The 16,890-nt window shown below is 30.3% G+C and overlaps 1 protein-coding gene across 1 annotated transcript in view; it reads right to left on the reverse strand.

Annotated features, from left to right (window-relative positions):
* LOC111619475 (E3 ubiquitin-protein ligase TM129-like) overlaps positions 1-16,890 on the reverse strand; it is a 40,592-nt gene that overhangs the window by 20,010 nt on the left and 3,692 nt on the right. The window contains exon 2 of the mRNA XM_023361200.1: positions 12,892-13,360. Coding sequence (XP_023216968.1) covers positions 12,892-13,360 — 469 coding nt within the window. The remainder of the gene's footprint in view (positions 1-12,891; positions 13,361-16,890) is intronic.

A 16,890-nucleotide genomic window follows, 5' to 3' on the forward strand; every position in this document is an offset into this window, starting at 1 on the left:
TGTTTTAATTTACTTGGATATTAAAACAATAAATTTTTTAAAATGTAGAAGAAAATGATAAAGAGTATCATGATGTTTTATGAAAACGGAAGAAATGAATTGAGAAGTTTTCTAAATATTAAAATTATTTATAATTTTAATTTACTCAAGAAATTTTTGATCCAAAAATAATTTATAACCTGAAAAATTAATTTATTAGGTTATAAATAATAAAAGTTAATAAGGTTATAGAAAATAATTCTTCCAAACATTCACGAGACATTGTTCTCACACACGTTTAGGTCGGCCTGCGCAGTCTGACACTGCGCCAGGAAAATCAAATAGTTTTTCAATTCTACTCAGGTGGTCGGTACAGGTCACCGAAGCTGTTAAATTGTACCCCATACAATTTAACAGCTTCTACCAAGAATTATAAAGGTCAGGCATGCATGATTACTCCTTTGAGAATTAACCTAAAGAATATGGCCGATTCTACTCAGGTGGTCAGTAAGTTTGCCGAAACTGTTAAATTTTCCCCCCACACATCCAGGAATGACTCAAAATCAGGCATGCATGGTTACTCCTTTGAGGATTAACCCATGGTGTATAGCAGCCTTTACATTTACTCAATCTTGTTTATCATTGCAATAAAAATTTTTCACTTAATTGGGCAATAACTATCTACTGAGTAAACATACTCATGTAATAATTATAGCATATTTCTTAGATCAGTGACAAAATAGTTATCCAGCAGTTTAAATGACAACTTGTGCAACCTCTCTGATATCCAAGTTAACTTAAGTTATGATAGATATTAAGTAAATAAGTCATGAGAATATATTTTTATACACTGCAGGCAGAAGTGTCAAACATTTTTATTTAAACCATAAAGCTAATTTAAAAGATAAATGATAAACTATTATTTTACAGTTCTTTACAATTTTTAAAGTATCATATTGTAGCACAATTCTGGACAGTTTGACAATTTGTTTCTTAACCCATAATGCATAAACTGCAATAGTGATCTTAGTTGATGACAAAATGGAATATATTTGTTTGGATGTAAGTGCTGCACTGATTACATTTTAATCACAGAAACTAAAAACTGCAGCATATTCTATTTTTCAAGCAAAAGAACTTTTGCTTTTCAATAGAAAAAAAGAAATTCAATTGGTCAGAGCACTAAATGTTCTTTGTTTAATTGCCAATTCATCAATGAGTCAGCTAACTAATCAATCACTAATTTTTGCACTTGGAATCAAAATTTAAAAATCCAGGAACATGTTCCTTAACTTTCCTGGAAACATTTAAAACTGTGTGTGGTGTCATCTATTGACATTTTATTAAAACACTTTTTATATTTTTAATTATTATTATAAAATGGTAAAAAGCTTAATTTTGATGATAGCGATGGGTTTTATAAAAAATTGTAAACACTAATAATGAGTAAAATCACCATTAAGTCTGACCCTACTTGAGATATGACATATGACCCCCATTTACCCTCCACCCTGTTGACCTTTTAATACCACTAAAATTTAATATCATCAATCCTCCCTGCAAAATTTCAGACATTTTTGACAAAAAGCACAGGAGCTATTAAGCTTCAAAGAGGGTGAACAAAATCATGCACACAGAAATAACCCCCAATTTTTTTTTGCATTTCTTGATGTTTCAAGGTCCTGAGTTCAAAAATGTAAAAATCTTTGACTGATTGTCATACTTTCCCCATTATAACAATAACAACAGAGTCAATAAAGTAAAAATTATGAGTAATTTATCATCAAATTTGTAACATTTTGAAAATTTACAGTTATATTGGTAATAAAAAAGTTATTAAATTTGTAACCCCTATTTTTAAATATTTAGTTTCTAATTACAAATTCTTTATGCTGGGAAGTTTGTTGGAACAAATTAAAAATGCACCAATATTATTTCTAATAATCTCTGAAATGCAATAGTCATCAGATGTCTCAAAACAAGAATTAAAAACTTAAAAAAAGAAAAACTTAGTTTTAAATTACTTAAACTATTAAGATGATGATATTAAATATATATTTATTTAATATCATCATCTATTAAACGGTTCAAAAACGTTAGTGATAAACTGCATTATTCACAAAACACATCTGTAACAGATTCTGGATAGGATGTTGATGTATTGTTGATCTTCATGTTTATATTTATTTATTTATTTATTTATTAATATACGTTACATGTGATGCAATCTATAGAAAAGTACCCTAAGTCATAAAAATAATTTTCATTTTTTCAGTGCATCATATTCTACAGAATAAGAGGAATATATATGAACATCTATAGTTTAAAATGTTGCCAAATGTTATTAGTAGCATTTGGTATTGAAATGGAATATTTCAACTGAAGTTTAGATTTCTTGTTTTTTGTTCTACAGCAAAATTTACTTTTTTTTTCACTTATACACCTTCTCATTGCATCACATACACAAGCAAGTGAACAAAAAAATTGTTAATTTTTAAAAAATGTGATCATATAGCATAATAAAACAAATACATAAATAGATAAGAAACATTCATTATTTCTTTCACCAAAATTATGACTACAATTACTAGCAAAAATAAAAAAAATGACAAAAATGTTGCAAAAATTGATTGTGCAATTTTGTTTACAATGAACATTTCTCATAATTATTAAATTTAATATTTTCTGAGGCCTCCTTTGCTTTCAATTATGGCCAGACATTGTTTTGGCATTGATGATATCAACAAAGATTTGAGTTAGTTGTTTCCCCAAACATTATATGAATTCCATCATCTCTATATTGCTCCATGAATTTTCAATTGGATTGGCATCTAGTGACTGAGGACATCAATCTAACTTATTAATATCATTACATCAAAAACAGTGGCGGCCTTAGGGGGTGGCGAGCAGGGCACTCGCCCGGGGCCTCGCTCTTGGAGGGGCCTCGCGCAACAACCAAGTAGAAAAGTAGTTGATATTTAAAACTTTTTATTTTATCCTTGGCTATTAGTTATAACAATAAAATAAATTTAATTTATAGTACAGTATATATTAATATTAATAAGTGCCTACTATTTCAATTCACATACTTTGCACAAAGGACAAGGGCCTCGCAAAGTTTTGCCGCCCAGGGCCTCGCAAAGATCTGCCGCCCAGAGCCTCGCAATAGATAAGGCCGCAGCTGATCAAAAATAATCTATAACAATCTTTGATGTATATTTGGAATCACTGTCTTGTCTAAAAACTAAGTTATTTTCCAACCTTATTTTGCAAACTAATTCCTCCATATTTTACTTGAGAACGTTTTAGTAGTCTTTTATCTTCATTCTTCCATCAGTAAATACTAATTTGCCAATTCCTTTTGCACTGAAAACATACTGATGCTCACTATGTTTAACAGGTGGAACAGCTTCTCCAAACAGATTAAATTTTTTCTTGTCTGACCAAATACTATGGTTTTAGAAGCAGATGGTCCACCTTAAGTGTGATGAAAAAAGGAAAAGCAATTAAGCTCTGTGTAAAGCCAACTGTTAATAATGATTGGAGTGAAGAAGGAAGACAATTTGAACACACTCAAGAAATTTATTTTTGTTACATTATTATAAGGCTTTCCGAAGTCATAAAATAAATATATACCGTAAATGTATTTTGTTGTAAATAAGTAAGTAAACAATAAGGTTTTTAATAATTACTTTTACACATGATAGATTATTCGTTTGCATGCAGAACTGAGAGCCCTACAAAATACTCATAATGCAAGATGTACAAATTGTCCACCAATGAAAGTACAATTGAATGAGTTAGATAGTAAATTGAAGAAATTAGTAGCAGAAAGAAAAAGCCATTTAGAAGAGCTCTTTGAAATGAAGTATGTTTGTTATTTGAATTATTTTATTGAAAATTGTAATAGGTTATTTTTTTGTATTCAATGTAATTGTAATACAACCCAACCACTGGATTACATTTATGCTACCTGAGCCTCCAGACCAATCTCCTCTTCCAGACATATTTAAATATGCTGTAATGNCTACGGTCTACTGTGGGATGCCGTTGTTTAGTTGTTTGGAAGGATGTAATAAGATTCTTTATGATTTCCTTTTGGTATCCCTGTTGTTCCGCAATTTGTAGAATGTAGTTTAGCTCCGCCATTGTGTCTTTTATACTGGAACAATGTGTATAAGCCCTTTTTACGACACAATGGCGGAGCTAAACTACATTCTACAAATTGCGGAACAACAGGGATACCAAAAGGAAATCATAAAGAATCTTATTACATCCTTCCAAACAACTAAACAACGGCATCCCACAGTAGACCGTAGACAAAGGATGGTTTTAAATTATGTCCCGTTTTTGAGACAAATACATAAATTTTAGGATTCTGATACTAAGTATATTGTAATTTCTCATAATTCAAATCCAAAAGATAGAAAAAAAAATTTCAAATTATCCAAGTATGAATTACTAGGAATGTCTAACAAAGTAATATAAAATATCTTTCCAGTTTTTAAGTGAGCAGAAAATTATTTTACATTTACTGAATCATAAAAATTAAACAAAAACTTCATAAAGTTTAAATCTATTTACCAAGTTTATTAAAACAGACTGAAAATATTGTAAAATAATTCTAAAGCACTACAACAATGATAATTGACATTTGAGGAAAATTTCATTACAAATTAAAAAAGGAAAGATATTCATATTAAACTGTCTATCAAGGTCAATTGAGTCATTTACTTGAGTAAATGACCTAACAGATCTATTTTTGTTATTTATATAATATGCATCATTTTTAATGTGCAATGAAATTTACTTATGTTTAGATTATCTGAAAATATTGAACTCTCAAATTAATATACATAACATGTATGAGAAATAGCAAGTAACCTAAATTTTGAATTACTCAATTTTGATTCAAATTTAGTAGATTAATCTAGATCTTCTTGGGTAAAAAAGTAAAAGTTGACTTTTTACTTTTTTGTGCCAAAGTGACTCTAGATCTACTAAAAGCCCAATTTTCAGGATTCCAGCTCATAGTGATGGCACCATGTTTCATCACTGGATACAATTTTGCACAGAAATTCTTTTCTTCATAGTGATGATGGAGGTGCCTTATCAAAAAAACCCATCCATACTGCATTTTGACCCACACTTAGCCATTGTGAGCAAATCTTGTTGAATCTGAGGATCATGAACAATGGAATGGGGCCAATCTGACCTAACTGTATTGCAATGAACTTAATGCTCACATAATGGTTTTCTTGGATCAATTCTTCAGCTGCTGCAAAATTTGTGTCTGTTTTGGCTGTTGTTGCAGGTTTAGGCCATAGCTTATCTGCCATTCTGGAATTGTCTGTTCCAATCTGTTATTGTCATCTTCAAAACATAAGCATCACCATGACTTGCATTTGGTGATGAATCTCACCAGGCTAATAGCCTTCTGCACTCAAAAACTGAATTATAGCATGCTGGTCAATCTTAGATGGAGTATGAATGGTAAATGTCACCTTTCTCTGGATATCACATGCTCATGGTGCCACCAAACATAACAATACTAGTATACTGGCTAGATGGCATTGCAACCTGTGCACTGTATGGCATCATGGGATTGTCTGACACACCAAACATATGCTGAACACATTTTCATTGAATCAACCATATACTGTATACATTATCTTATGTTTTATATTAGACATAGTAGATATATAAACATGTAGACCTAATATAAATTATAATCTACAGCATATTTAAATGATTTTTTTAAATATGTATAAAATAATTCAAATATTAAATTTATAAATTTGGAAAAAATCAAAAATTTATATTTTAATTAAATAACTAATATCAATAATCAACTTAAGCTGGCATCAGTGGAGTGGGATCTTTTAAGACTCTAGATGTTTTAATTTTGAGATTATATGATGATATACTATCATTGCTAGAATTGTTGTAGGATTAGTTAACTTTAAATCTATAGAATTACCCTCAATATGTTGCATGAATGTTAATCTTCAGGATACACTATCAGATAAGTTACTAGCCAATTTTATGTGGTGAAAATTTATTCTTTAGTTTAGCAAAGAATCAAGATGTCCAATATCACTTCTGATTCCTTTGTGGAAAATATTTATTTGGACTATTTAGACAAAAAATTTATCCTAATATTGGCAAAATACTTTCAAAACAGAATGATAGAATAACATTGTCTAGGGACTGTAAATTTCAAAAAAAAAGGCAATTTTGATTTAAAAGCTAGTTTAACATTAGTTGTCATATAAAGTAAGATTCACTTCACTCTGACATCATAATTATTTATTTTTCATCATTATACATTACAATATGTTTTAATACATATATTAAAATCTAACAAATCTGCTATAGTCAATCAAGTCTGCTTAAGAGAAAACTCTCAGAATCATCGAGATATGCTTCTTTATCTGAACTGTTCCCAATCTGAAGTAACAAGATCATCGAGGAAATTGTCAGTGATATTCAATTCTCTTTACTTTTTCATGTCTTAGGAATTTTATGACTTATAATACATTTGAAAATGTTAAAATTCATTATTGAATAACTTTACTTATATATTGATTTCCATTCTTATAGCTTCAATTTTATTATTCTATCGAAATATTGTGACTGATAAAGATACTATATTTATCAGTCACAATATTTTTGTCTATTCCCAGAAATACAGTAGGAAGCTTAGTTGAAAAGATGGTAAATATCCTTGCTGTAAAATTTCTGAATGCTCTCTAATGAGATAAACAGTATAAAAATAAAGTAATAAGTATAGTTAATACTATAGTTCTTGTTTATTTGATAGAATAATAAAATTGATGCTATAAGAATGAAAACTAATATATTTTCATCTCAAGGGGAAATGATTTTGGAGCTTTTGGAGGTCACACAATCTTACTTTACGGTACTGTACTACCTTAAAGTAAGATTGTGTGACCTCCAAAAACTGGTTGCTAATCATTTCCCCTTGAGATGAAAATATACAAAGGTCATCAAAAAACAAATACCATTTGCACATAACACTTTGTGCAAGTAAATTAATGCCATCAATTCAAGGTCAATTTGTTTTCTGATGAGCACATGTAGAGTTTCCACAATAGCAGACTTATTGTTATTGTTTTGTCAAAAGTTGAAATGTTTACAAAAATCCCACTAAATGCAAAGTGTTATTTATTTTCTCTAAATGAGATGAAAGTTCGTCCTGTAGAAATTCATAAACAAATCACAGAAGTGTATCGTGATCACATTATGAATGAAGCATGTGTGAGAAATTGGTGTTTAATGTTTAATCATGAAAGATAATGTGCAACCACACACTACCACAGCCACTCAAACTGTGCTTCAGAAATTTGGCTGGAATGTTTTTGTCCACCTATAAAACAGTTCTGGCCTGGCCTGGCCTACAGTGACTTTCATTTCTTTACCAAGCTGAAAATTTTTTAGGTAGATTTGGGATGTTTTGGAACAGATAAGAAGTGAAAGAAGATCTGTCTACATCTGGCTAAAAGAACTGGCAGGGCATATCTACAACACAAAAATTGAAAAACTAGCATGCACTACAACAAAAAATGCTTTAATCATAATGGTGCCTATGTAGAAAAGTAACTAGTCTTGTACTTATTACTTAATAAAACTTTTTCATAGCCTTACTGATTTTTCCTTTTTTATAGCCAAACATTCTTTATTTTCCAGATGCCCCTTGTACTGTACATATGATCTGTGCTGTTTGCTCATATATGGTACAGTATATGTTATAATATGGTTTTAATATGAAACTGCTTTATATATATAAAGCAGTTTCATATTAAAACCATATTATAACATATACTGTACCATATATGAGCAAACAGCACAGATCATATGTACAGTACAAGGGGCATCTGGAAAATAAAGAATGTTTGGCTATAAAAAAGGAAAAATCAGTAAGGCTATGAAAAAGTTTTATTAAGTAATAAGTACAAGACTAGTTACTTTTCTACATAGGCACCATTATGATTAAAGCATTTTTTGTTGTAGTGCATGCTAGTTTTTCAATTTTTGTGTTGTAGATTTGCCCTGCCAGTTCTTTTAGCCAGATGTTGAAAGCTTCTTTCACTTCTTATCTGTTCCAAAACATCCCAAATCTACCTAAAAAATTTTCAGCTTGGTAAAGAAATGAAAGTCACTGTAGGCCAGGCCAGGCCAGAACTGTTTTATAGGTGGACAAAAACATTCCAGCCAAATTTCTGAAGCACAGTTTGAGTGGCTGTGGTAGTGTATGGTTGCACATTATCTTTCATGATTAAACATTAAACACCAATTTCTCACACATGCTTCATTCATAATGTGATCACGATACACTTCTGTGATTTGTTTATGAATTTCTACAGGACGAACTTTCATCTCATTTAGAGAAAATAAATAACACTTTGCATTTAGTGGGATTTTTGTAAACATTTCAACTTTTGACAAAACAATAACAATAAGTCTGCTATTGTGGAAACTCTACATGTGCTCATCAGAAAACAAATTGACCTTGAATTGATGGCATTTAATTTACTTGCACAAAGTGTTATGTGCAAATGGTATTTGTTTTTTGGATGACCTTTGTATATTTTCATCTCAAGGGGAAATGATTAGCAACCAGTTTTTGGAGGTCACACAATCTTACTTTAAGGTAGTACAGTACCGTAAAGTAAGATTGTGTGACCTCCAAAAGCTCCAAAATCATTTCCCCTTGAGATGAAAATATATTAGTTTTCATTCTTATAGCATCAATTTTATTATTCTATCAAATAAACAAGAACTATAGTATTAACTATACTTATTACTTTATTTTTATACTGTTTATCTCATTAGAGAGCATTCAGAAATTTTACAGCAAGGATATTTACCATCTTTTCAACTAAGCTTCCTACTGTATTTCTGGGAATAGACAAAAATATTGTGACTGATAAATATAGTATCTTTATCAGTCACAATATTTCGATAGAATAATAAAATTGAAGCTATAAGAATGGAAATCAATATATAAGTAAAGTTATTCAATAATGAATTTTAACATTTTCAAATGTATTATAAGTCATAAAATTCCTAAGACATGAAAAAGTAAAGAGAATTGAATATCACTGACAATTTCCTCGATGATCTTGTTACTTCAGATTGGGAACAGTTCAGATAAAGAAGCATATCTCGATGATTCTGAGAGTTTTCTCTTAAGCAGACTTGATTGACTATAGCAGATTTGTTAGATTTTAATATATGTATTAAAACATATTGTAATGTATAATGATGAAAAATAAATAATTATGATGTCAGAGTGAAGTGAATCTTACTTTATATGACAACTAATGTTAAACTAGCTTTTAAATCAAAATTGCCTTTTTTTTAAATTTACAGTCCCGAGACAATGTTATTCTATCATTCTGTTTTGAAAGTATTTTGCCAATATTAGGATAAATTTTTTGTCTAAATAGTCCAAATAAATATTTTCCACAAAGGAATCAGAAGTGATATTGGACATCTTGATTCTTTGCTAAACTAAAGAATAAATTTTCACCACATAAAATTGGCTAGTAACTTATCTGATAGTGTATCCTGAAGATTAACATTCATGCAACATATTGAGGGTAATTCTATAGATTTAAAGTTAACTAATCCTACAACAATTCTAGCAATGATAGTATATCATCATATAATCTCAAAATTAAAACATCTAGAGTCTTAAAAGATCCCACTCCACTGATGCCAGCTTAAGTTGATTATTGATATTAGTTATTTAATTAAAATATAAATTTTTGATTTTTTCCAAATTTATAAATTTAATATTTGAATTATTTTATACATATTTAAAAAAATCATTTAAATATGCTGTAGATTATAATTTATATTAGGTCTACATGTTTATATATCTACTATGTCTAATATAAAACATAAGATAATGTATACAGTATATGGTTGATTCAATGAAAATGTGTTCAGCATATGTTTGGTGTGTCAGACAATCCCATGATGCCATACAGTGCACAGGTTGCAATGCCATCTAGCCAGTATACTAGTATTGTTATGTTTGGTGGCACCATGAGCATGTGATATCCAGAGAAAGGTGACATTTACCATTCATACTCCATCTAAGATTGACCAGCATGCTATAATTCAGTTTTTGAGTGCAGAAGGCTATTAGCCTGGTGAGATTCATCACCAAATGCAAGTCATGGTGATGCTTATGTTTTGAAGATGACAATAACAGATTGGAACAGACAATTCCAGAATGGCAGATAAGCTATGGCCTAAACCTGCAACAACAGCCAAAACAGACACAAATTTTGCAGCAGCTGAAGAATTGATCCAAGAAAACCATTATGTGAGCATTAAGTTCATTGCAATACAGTTAGGTCAGATTGGCCCCATTCCATTGTTCATGATCCTCAGATTCAACAAGATTTGCTCACAATGGCTAAGTGTGGGTCAAAATGCAGTATGGATGGGTTTTTTTGATAAGGCACCTCCATCATCACTATGAAGAAAAGAATTTCTGTGCAAAATTGTATCCAGTGATGAAACATGGTGCCATCACTATGAGCTGGAATCCTGAAAATTGGGCTTTTAGTAGATCTAGAGTCACTTTGGCACAAAAAAGTAAAAAGTCAACTTTTACTTTTTTACCCAAGAAGATCTAGATTAATCTACTAAATTTGAATCAAAATTGAGTAATTCAAAATTTAGGTTACTTGCTATTTCTCATACATGTTATGTATATTAATTTGAGAGTTCAATATTTTCAGATAATCTAAACATAAGTAAATTTCATTGCACATTAAAAATGATGCATATTATATAAATAACAAAAATAGATCTGTTAGGTCATTTACTCAAGTAAATGACTCAATTGACCTTGATAGACAGTTTAATATGAATATCTTTCCTTTTTTAATTTGTAATGAAATTTTCCTCAAATGTCAATTATCATTGTTGTAGTGCTTTAGAATTATTTTACAATATTTTCAGTCTGTTTTAATAAACTTGGTAAATAGATTTAAACTTTATGAAGTTTTTGTTTAATTTTTATGATTCAGTAAATGTAAAATAATTTTCTGCTCACTTAAAAACTGGAAAGATATTTTATATTACTTTGTTAGACATTCCTAGTAATTCATACTTGGATAATTTGAAATTTTTTTTTCTATCTTTTGGATTTGAATTATGAGAAATTACAATATACTTAGTATCAGAATCCTAAAATTTATGTATTTGTCTCAAAAACGGGACATAATTTAAAACCATCCTTTGTCTACGGTCTACTGTGGGATGCCGTTGTTTAGTTGTTTGGAAGGATTAATAAGATTCTTTATGATTTCCTTTTGGTATCCCTGTTGTTCCGCAATTTGTAGAATGTAGTTTAGCTCCGCCATTGTGTCGTAAAAAGGGCTTATACACATTGTTCCAGTATAAAAGACACAATGGCGGAGCTAAACTACATTCTACAAATTGCGGAACAACAGGGATACCAAAAGGAAATCATAAAGAATCTTATTACATCCTTCCAAACAACTAAACAACGGCATCCCACAGTAGACCGTAGACAAAGGATGGTTTTAAATTATGTCCCGTTTTTGAGACAAATACATAAAGTTTAGGATTCTGATACTAAGTATATTGTAATTTCCCATAATTCAAATCCAAAAGATAGAAAAAAAAATTTNCAAGTAGAAAAAAGTTGATATTTAAAACTTTTTATTTTATCCTTGGCTATTAGTTATAACAATAAAATAAATTTAATTTATAGTACAGTATATATTAATATTAATAAGTGCCTACTATTTCAATTCACATACTTTGCACAAAGGACAAGGGCCTCGCAAAGTTTTGCCGCCCAGGGCCTCGCAAAGATCTGCCGCCCAGAGCCTCGCAATAGATAAGGCCGCAGCTGATCAAAAATAATCTATAACAATCTTTGATGTATATTTGGAATCACTGTCTTGTCTAAAAACTAAGTTATTTTCCAACCTTATTTTGCAAACTAATTCCTCCATATTTTACTTGAGAACGTTTTAGTAGTCTTTTATCTTCATTCTTCCATCAGTAAATACTAATTTGCCAATTCCTTTTGCACTGAAAACATACTGATGCTCACTATGTTTAACAGGTGGAATAGCTTCTCCAAACAGATTAAATTTTTTCTTGTCTGACCAAATACTATGGTTTTAGAAGCAGATGGTCCACCTTAAGTATGATGAAAAAAGGAAAAGCAATTAAGCTCTGTGTAAAGCCAACTGTTAATAATGATTGGAGTGAAGAAGGAAGACAATTTGAACACACTCAAGAAATTTATTTTTGTTACATTATTATATAATATAACAAATAATATTGTTATATTATATTAGTAGACAATGATATAACAAAAATAGTATACAATAAGGACACAGAGGCAATTGAATTAACACTCAAAAATTTTGGAGGAGTTAGTTTGTAAAATGGAATCAATGCCAATGCAATGTCTGGCCATAATTGAAAGTAAAAGAGGCCCCCCCAATATAGTAAATTTAATTATGAAAAATGTTTTTTGTATAAGTAAAATTGGATGATCGATTTCTTTGCATCGTTTTGTCATTATTTTACATTTCAATTTTTTTCTTACATTTTGTGTGTTAAGTTTAGTGTGTGTAAATAAAAAACAAATAATACTTCTAGTTACATTATATTAGAGAGAAAGGTTAAATAAACTTCAAGGTTATTTAAAATGTAAATTTCAGCATAACATAATTATAATAAAATCAAATCTTATCAGTGCTATGTATTAATAAATAGTGGTAGTTTTTATTTCATTATTTTTTTTAATAGAAAATGTTTATAATTATCTTTAATATTTATATTTATTAAATACTTTAACATAAAATAATGAATTAGAATACATACCAAATAGAAAATGGTTTTATTCTATTCTGATGTGTTTTCACTTCTATTTTTAAAAACTGAATACCAGTTGTACTTGAATGAGATATTGCAAATTCTGTACTTTGAGAGAGAGTAAGGATACATTCATTCTGTTGTGCTATTTTCAATGTATATGGTGTAATTTGAATTATCCAGGTATCTGTTACAACGATACGATTGAGACTCTGACGACCACTGACAAATTTGTCAACACGCCGATATTCTGTATTAATTTCTGTTGCAATGTCATTCCAAACTCTTCCACTTTTCTCCAAATTTCTTACAACTGGATGATATTTCCAATTATTTTGTGACCAATATAATGCAACTACACATGCTGTTATAGGTAGTAGAACTGAAAAAGTAAATGCTATTTGCCATCCAATATTAGACCAAGCTAATTGTAATACAGACGGATGATCTGTAAAACAATAGATTCCAGCAAAATAACCTAAAAAATATATAAGTTTATTAAACAAAGGCAAATAAGCCAGGAAAAAAATTAAAATGTATAGAGAAATTAAAACTAAACTTAAAAAGTCTAAAAATAAAACTAAATTTATATATATCATCATAGATCTATTATTTAAATTATGTAAAATCTAAATATGTTTTTTATATCATTAAAAAACTTGCACTCATGAAAGTTTATAATATTTAATGAATAATTATTTTGTACATGGATGGAAACATTTCCTGAATCAATGTTTTCAGTGTCATCAATGTTCATGAAAAAATATACCATCTTTTAACTAAAAAAATGTGTACCTAAACATAAGAAAAATTTATTATATTTTTTGTAAAAAAGAAAGTTTGCATCATTAAGCAGTACAGGCAAACATTTACATAAGTATCATAATTTTGTGTGGATAATGCACAGTAGTGCAAAATCTGTAGTCATATACCCTATAGAATATTGCTAGAGCAGAGATAAAACTATTCCATAACACACATCTCTGGAGCAGACATTCAAAGCATTATCACCAGTATGCAATATAGAAGATACTATCACCATTATTTAAACAAAATTTTAAATTAAATTTTTTTTTGTTTCATTTCCATTTGCAGTTCATTGTAGATATAATTACCAGATAGTATTCTTTTGTTCCATTTCACTTATTCTAAGACCAAACCTTTTAAACTTTGTAAGTGTCAAAACTACAAAATGGCTACCAAACAACAAAACTTTATACTAGGCCTATTGCTTTGTTTCTGTGTTATTTATCAAATAATATTGGCAATATATAATAATAATCTTGCCAGTCACCACCTAGCTGTGATGAGAGAGTTTAGATCAGAGAGTTTAGATCAGAATTATTGATGAACCACAATGTGGTTCATCAATAATTCTGATGAACCACAGACCTATGCTGGCTGGAGCATCTGTTCCTGGTAGGGGCATTTCATGCCAGTGAGGTCTGTGGGGAGAAATGAAGCCAAGAGTGAGTGAATCCACATCTGTGGAGATATAACCATGGTGATAACACGATCCAAGTGTAATACTGGCTCAGACATGGCTCGGGTTTACAAGGTCTATGTTCGTCCACATTTGAAGCTCACATTTGAAAAATGTCTCAGTCTCCCTTGGCTACCAATGGTGATAGCAGCACTGTTCCAAGTATGTCTACTGCAATGACCACACAAGTTTTGGGAAACAAGCCTAATTTGAATGTTTCTGAGGCAGACCACTATGGCAGGTAAACCATACCAATGGACGAAATGGACATCAGAAATGAACGAGTTTATCATCCATACTTACTTCACCATCGCAAAACTTGAAACAGACATAACAGTATATAGAAAACAGTTATGTCACTCGTTTTCACTACATTATCCTCATCTCACAGTCACTGTACAAAGGATTGTTGATCAAAAAAGAACAATTATACATAATCTTATACCACAAACAACACTAGAAAATATCAAACAACAAATTGTAGAACAATTACACCAACAAACAAATACTCCCAACATCAACAACAATCACATTATCCATCAAGTTCATCAAGATACGTGCATTGACAATACTGTTCCTACCACCATTTTCACCGATGCTAACAATAGATTCAAGTTTAATTCATACTCTATCTCTTTTTATCCATGAAGCACTTACTAAATTTACAAACACTTACCCTGCACAATGGCCACACATTCCCAAAATCAACACTTCTAAACTAGTCAGGAAAACTCTACACCACGACAGACAACCTGTGTTCCACATTCAGTTCTTTGTGCGGCCCGTGTTCCTCAAAATATTTTTAAAAATATATAAAATAAAATAAAAACAAAAATTTAAAACACTGACATCAAGTGGTCTGTAGTCATAAAAAATAACAAGAGCCCACTTTGTACACCTCCAGTAGTTTAACCCGACTTCACTCGACACTTTGTGTAGAGCTTTAAAGTTTTAAAAATGTTTTCTATCTATTCAAATTACACACTATTAATCTATATTTATTATATTCCTTAGTCAGGAAAAAGATAATTCCGTAAAATTTAATTTCAGAAGGGAAAAATTGTGTTGATTACAATATTTCTAAATTTATATGAACATGCTCTTATGTTTCCCAGCTTGTTTTGGTTTATACTGCTGTGTCAATGTAAATTAAATGTAAATGTATCAATACAATTATTAAACATTATTAAAAATAAAATACCAAAACAAAAAATGCTTCCAATACTATAAAAGTTGTGTTAAAAATAGCAAGTTTTTTAGGCACTTTGCACAATGTAGTGCATATATTGCCCCCCTCCTATGANTTTTACCCATTTCTCGAACCGTGTCAGAGTGAATCCGTGCTATAAAAGTACCATGTTATACGGGGGATGGTACCAATTCTCGAACCGTGTTAGAGTGAATCCGTGCTATAGAAGTGCCGTGTTATACGGGGGTTACCTGTACATTAACATTTGTAAATAAAGAAAATATTTAATACATTCCACAAAAACTGCATACTTTTGCTTATTTCTCCACATAATCATCATAAACGTTGAGACATTTATTTATCCCAGTGTGACACTAATTTGAACATCCCTTCACGGTACTGTTGCTTGTCAAGTTGCTTGAAATAGTCCAGAATGGTGTCTTCCAATTCCTCCTGATCTTCAAAGCGTTTCCCCACCAAAAATTTCTTTAAAGGTCTGAATAAATGAAAATCCAAGGGAGCTTAAACTGGACTATTCTCCACATGTCAAATCAAACCAAACTGTAGTTGGCACAGCAGAATTAGGAGGTCCTAAAACATCCTCCATATAGTCCAGATTTAGCCCCCCATTGGATTTTCATTTATTCAAACCTTTAAAGAAATTTTTGGCGGGGAAATGCTTTGCAGATCAGGAGGAATTGCAAAACACTGTTACGAGTCACTTAGATTTTACAAATATGTGAGCCGTTCACAGCCCAGCACACGTATTTGTAAAATCTAAGTGACTCGTACAACATGGAATTCATATAAAATGGAATAATCAACAGTATTATAGGGGGGTCGACTGTATTAAAAAATACTTAATGTCATTTAATATTAAAGACATTTTATTTTAATAGAAAATATGGTCTCAATGTTATTCATAAACATATTTATTTATATCATTAAGAAATTTACAGTAATAAAACTATTCTTAATTATTTTCATGAGCATTGCTAGAAACGTAAAGTAAACAATTATTCTTTATTATTAGAGGAGAAAAAATATATTATAATATACAGGTAACCCCCGTATAACACGATAGTTACATTCCAAAAAATTGCCGTGTTATGTGAATCCGTGTTATGCGAAACAAAGAACTAGTATGAAAAGGAGGGTTAGGTTCCAAAAATTAAAAAACATGCTATTATATTGGAGGACCGGAAAAGACAGTTGAGATAAATGAGACTGTGGTTTGCATATGAGAAAGGAAATATGATATGGAGAATATGAGAAAGGTCGGCAATTGAAAGGTACGAAACGGGTCGAAGGTGGTATTTGTAGGGAGGACAAGAAA

This window comes from Centruroides sculpturatus, unplaced genomic scaffold (genome assembly GCF_000671375.1).
Source record: "Centruroides sculpturatus isolate CEXI.00-Female unplaced genomic scaffold, Cexi_2.0 scaffold166, whole genome shotgun sequence".
Taxonomy (NCBI): domain Eukaryota; kingdom Metazoa; phylum Arthropoda; class Arachnida; order Scorpiones; family Buthidae; genus Centruroides; species Centruroides sculpturatus.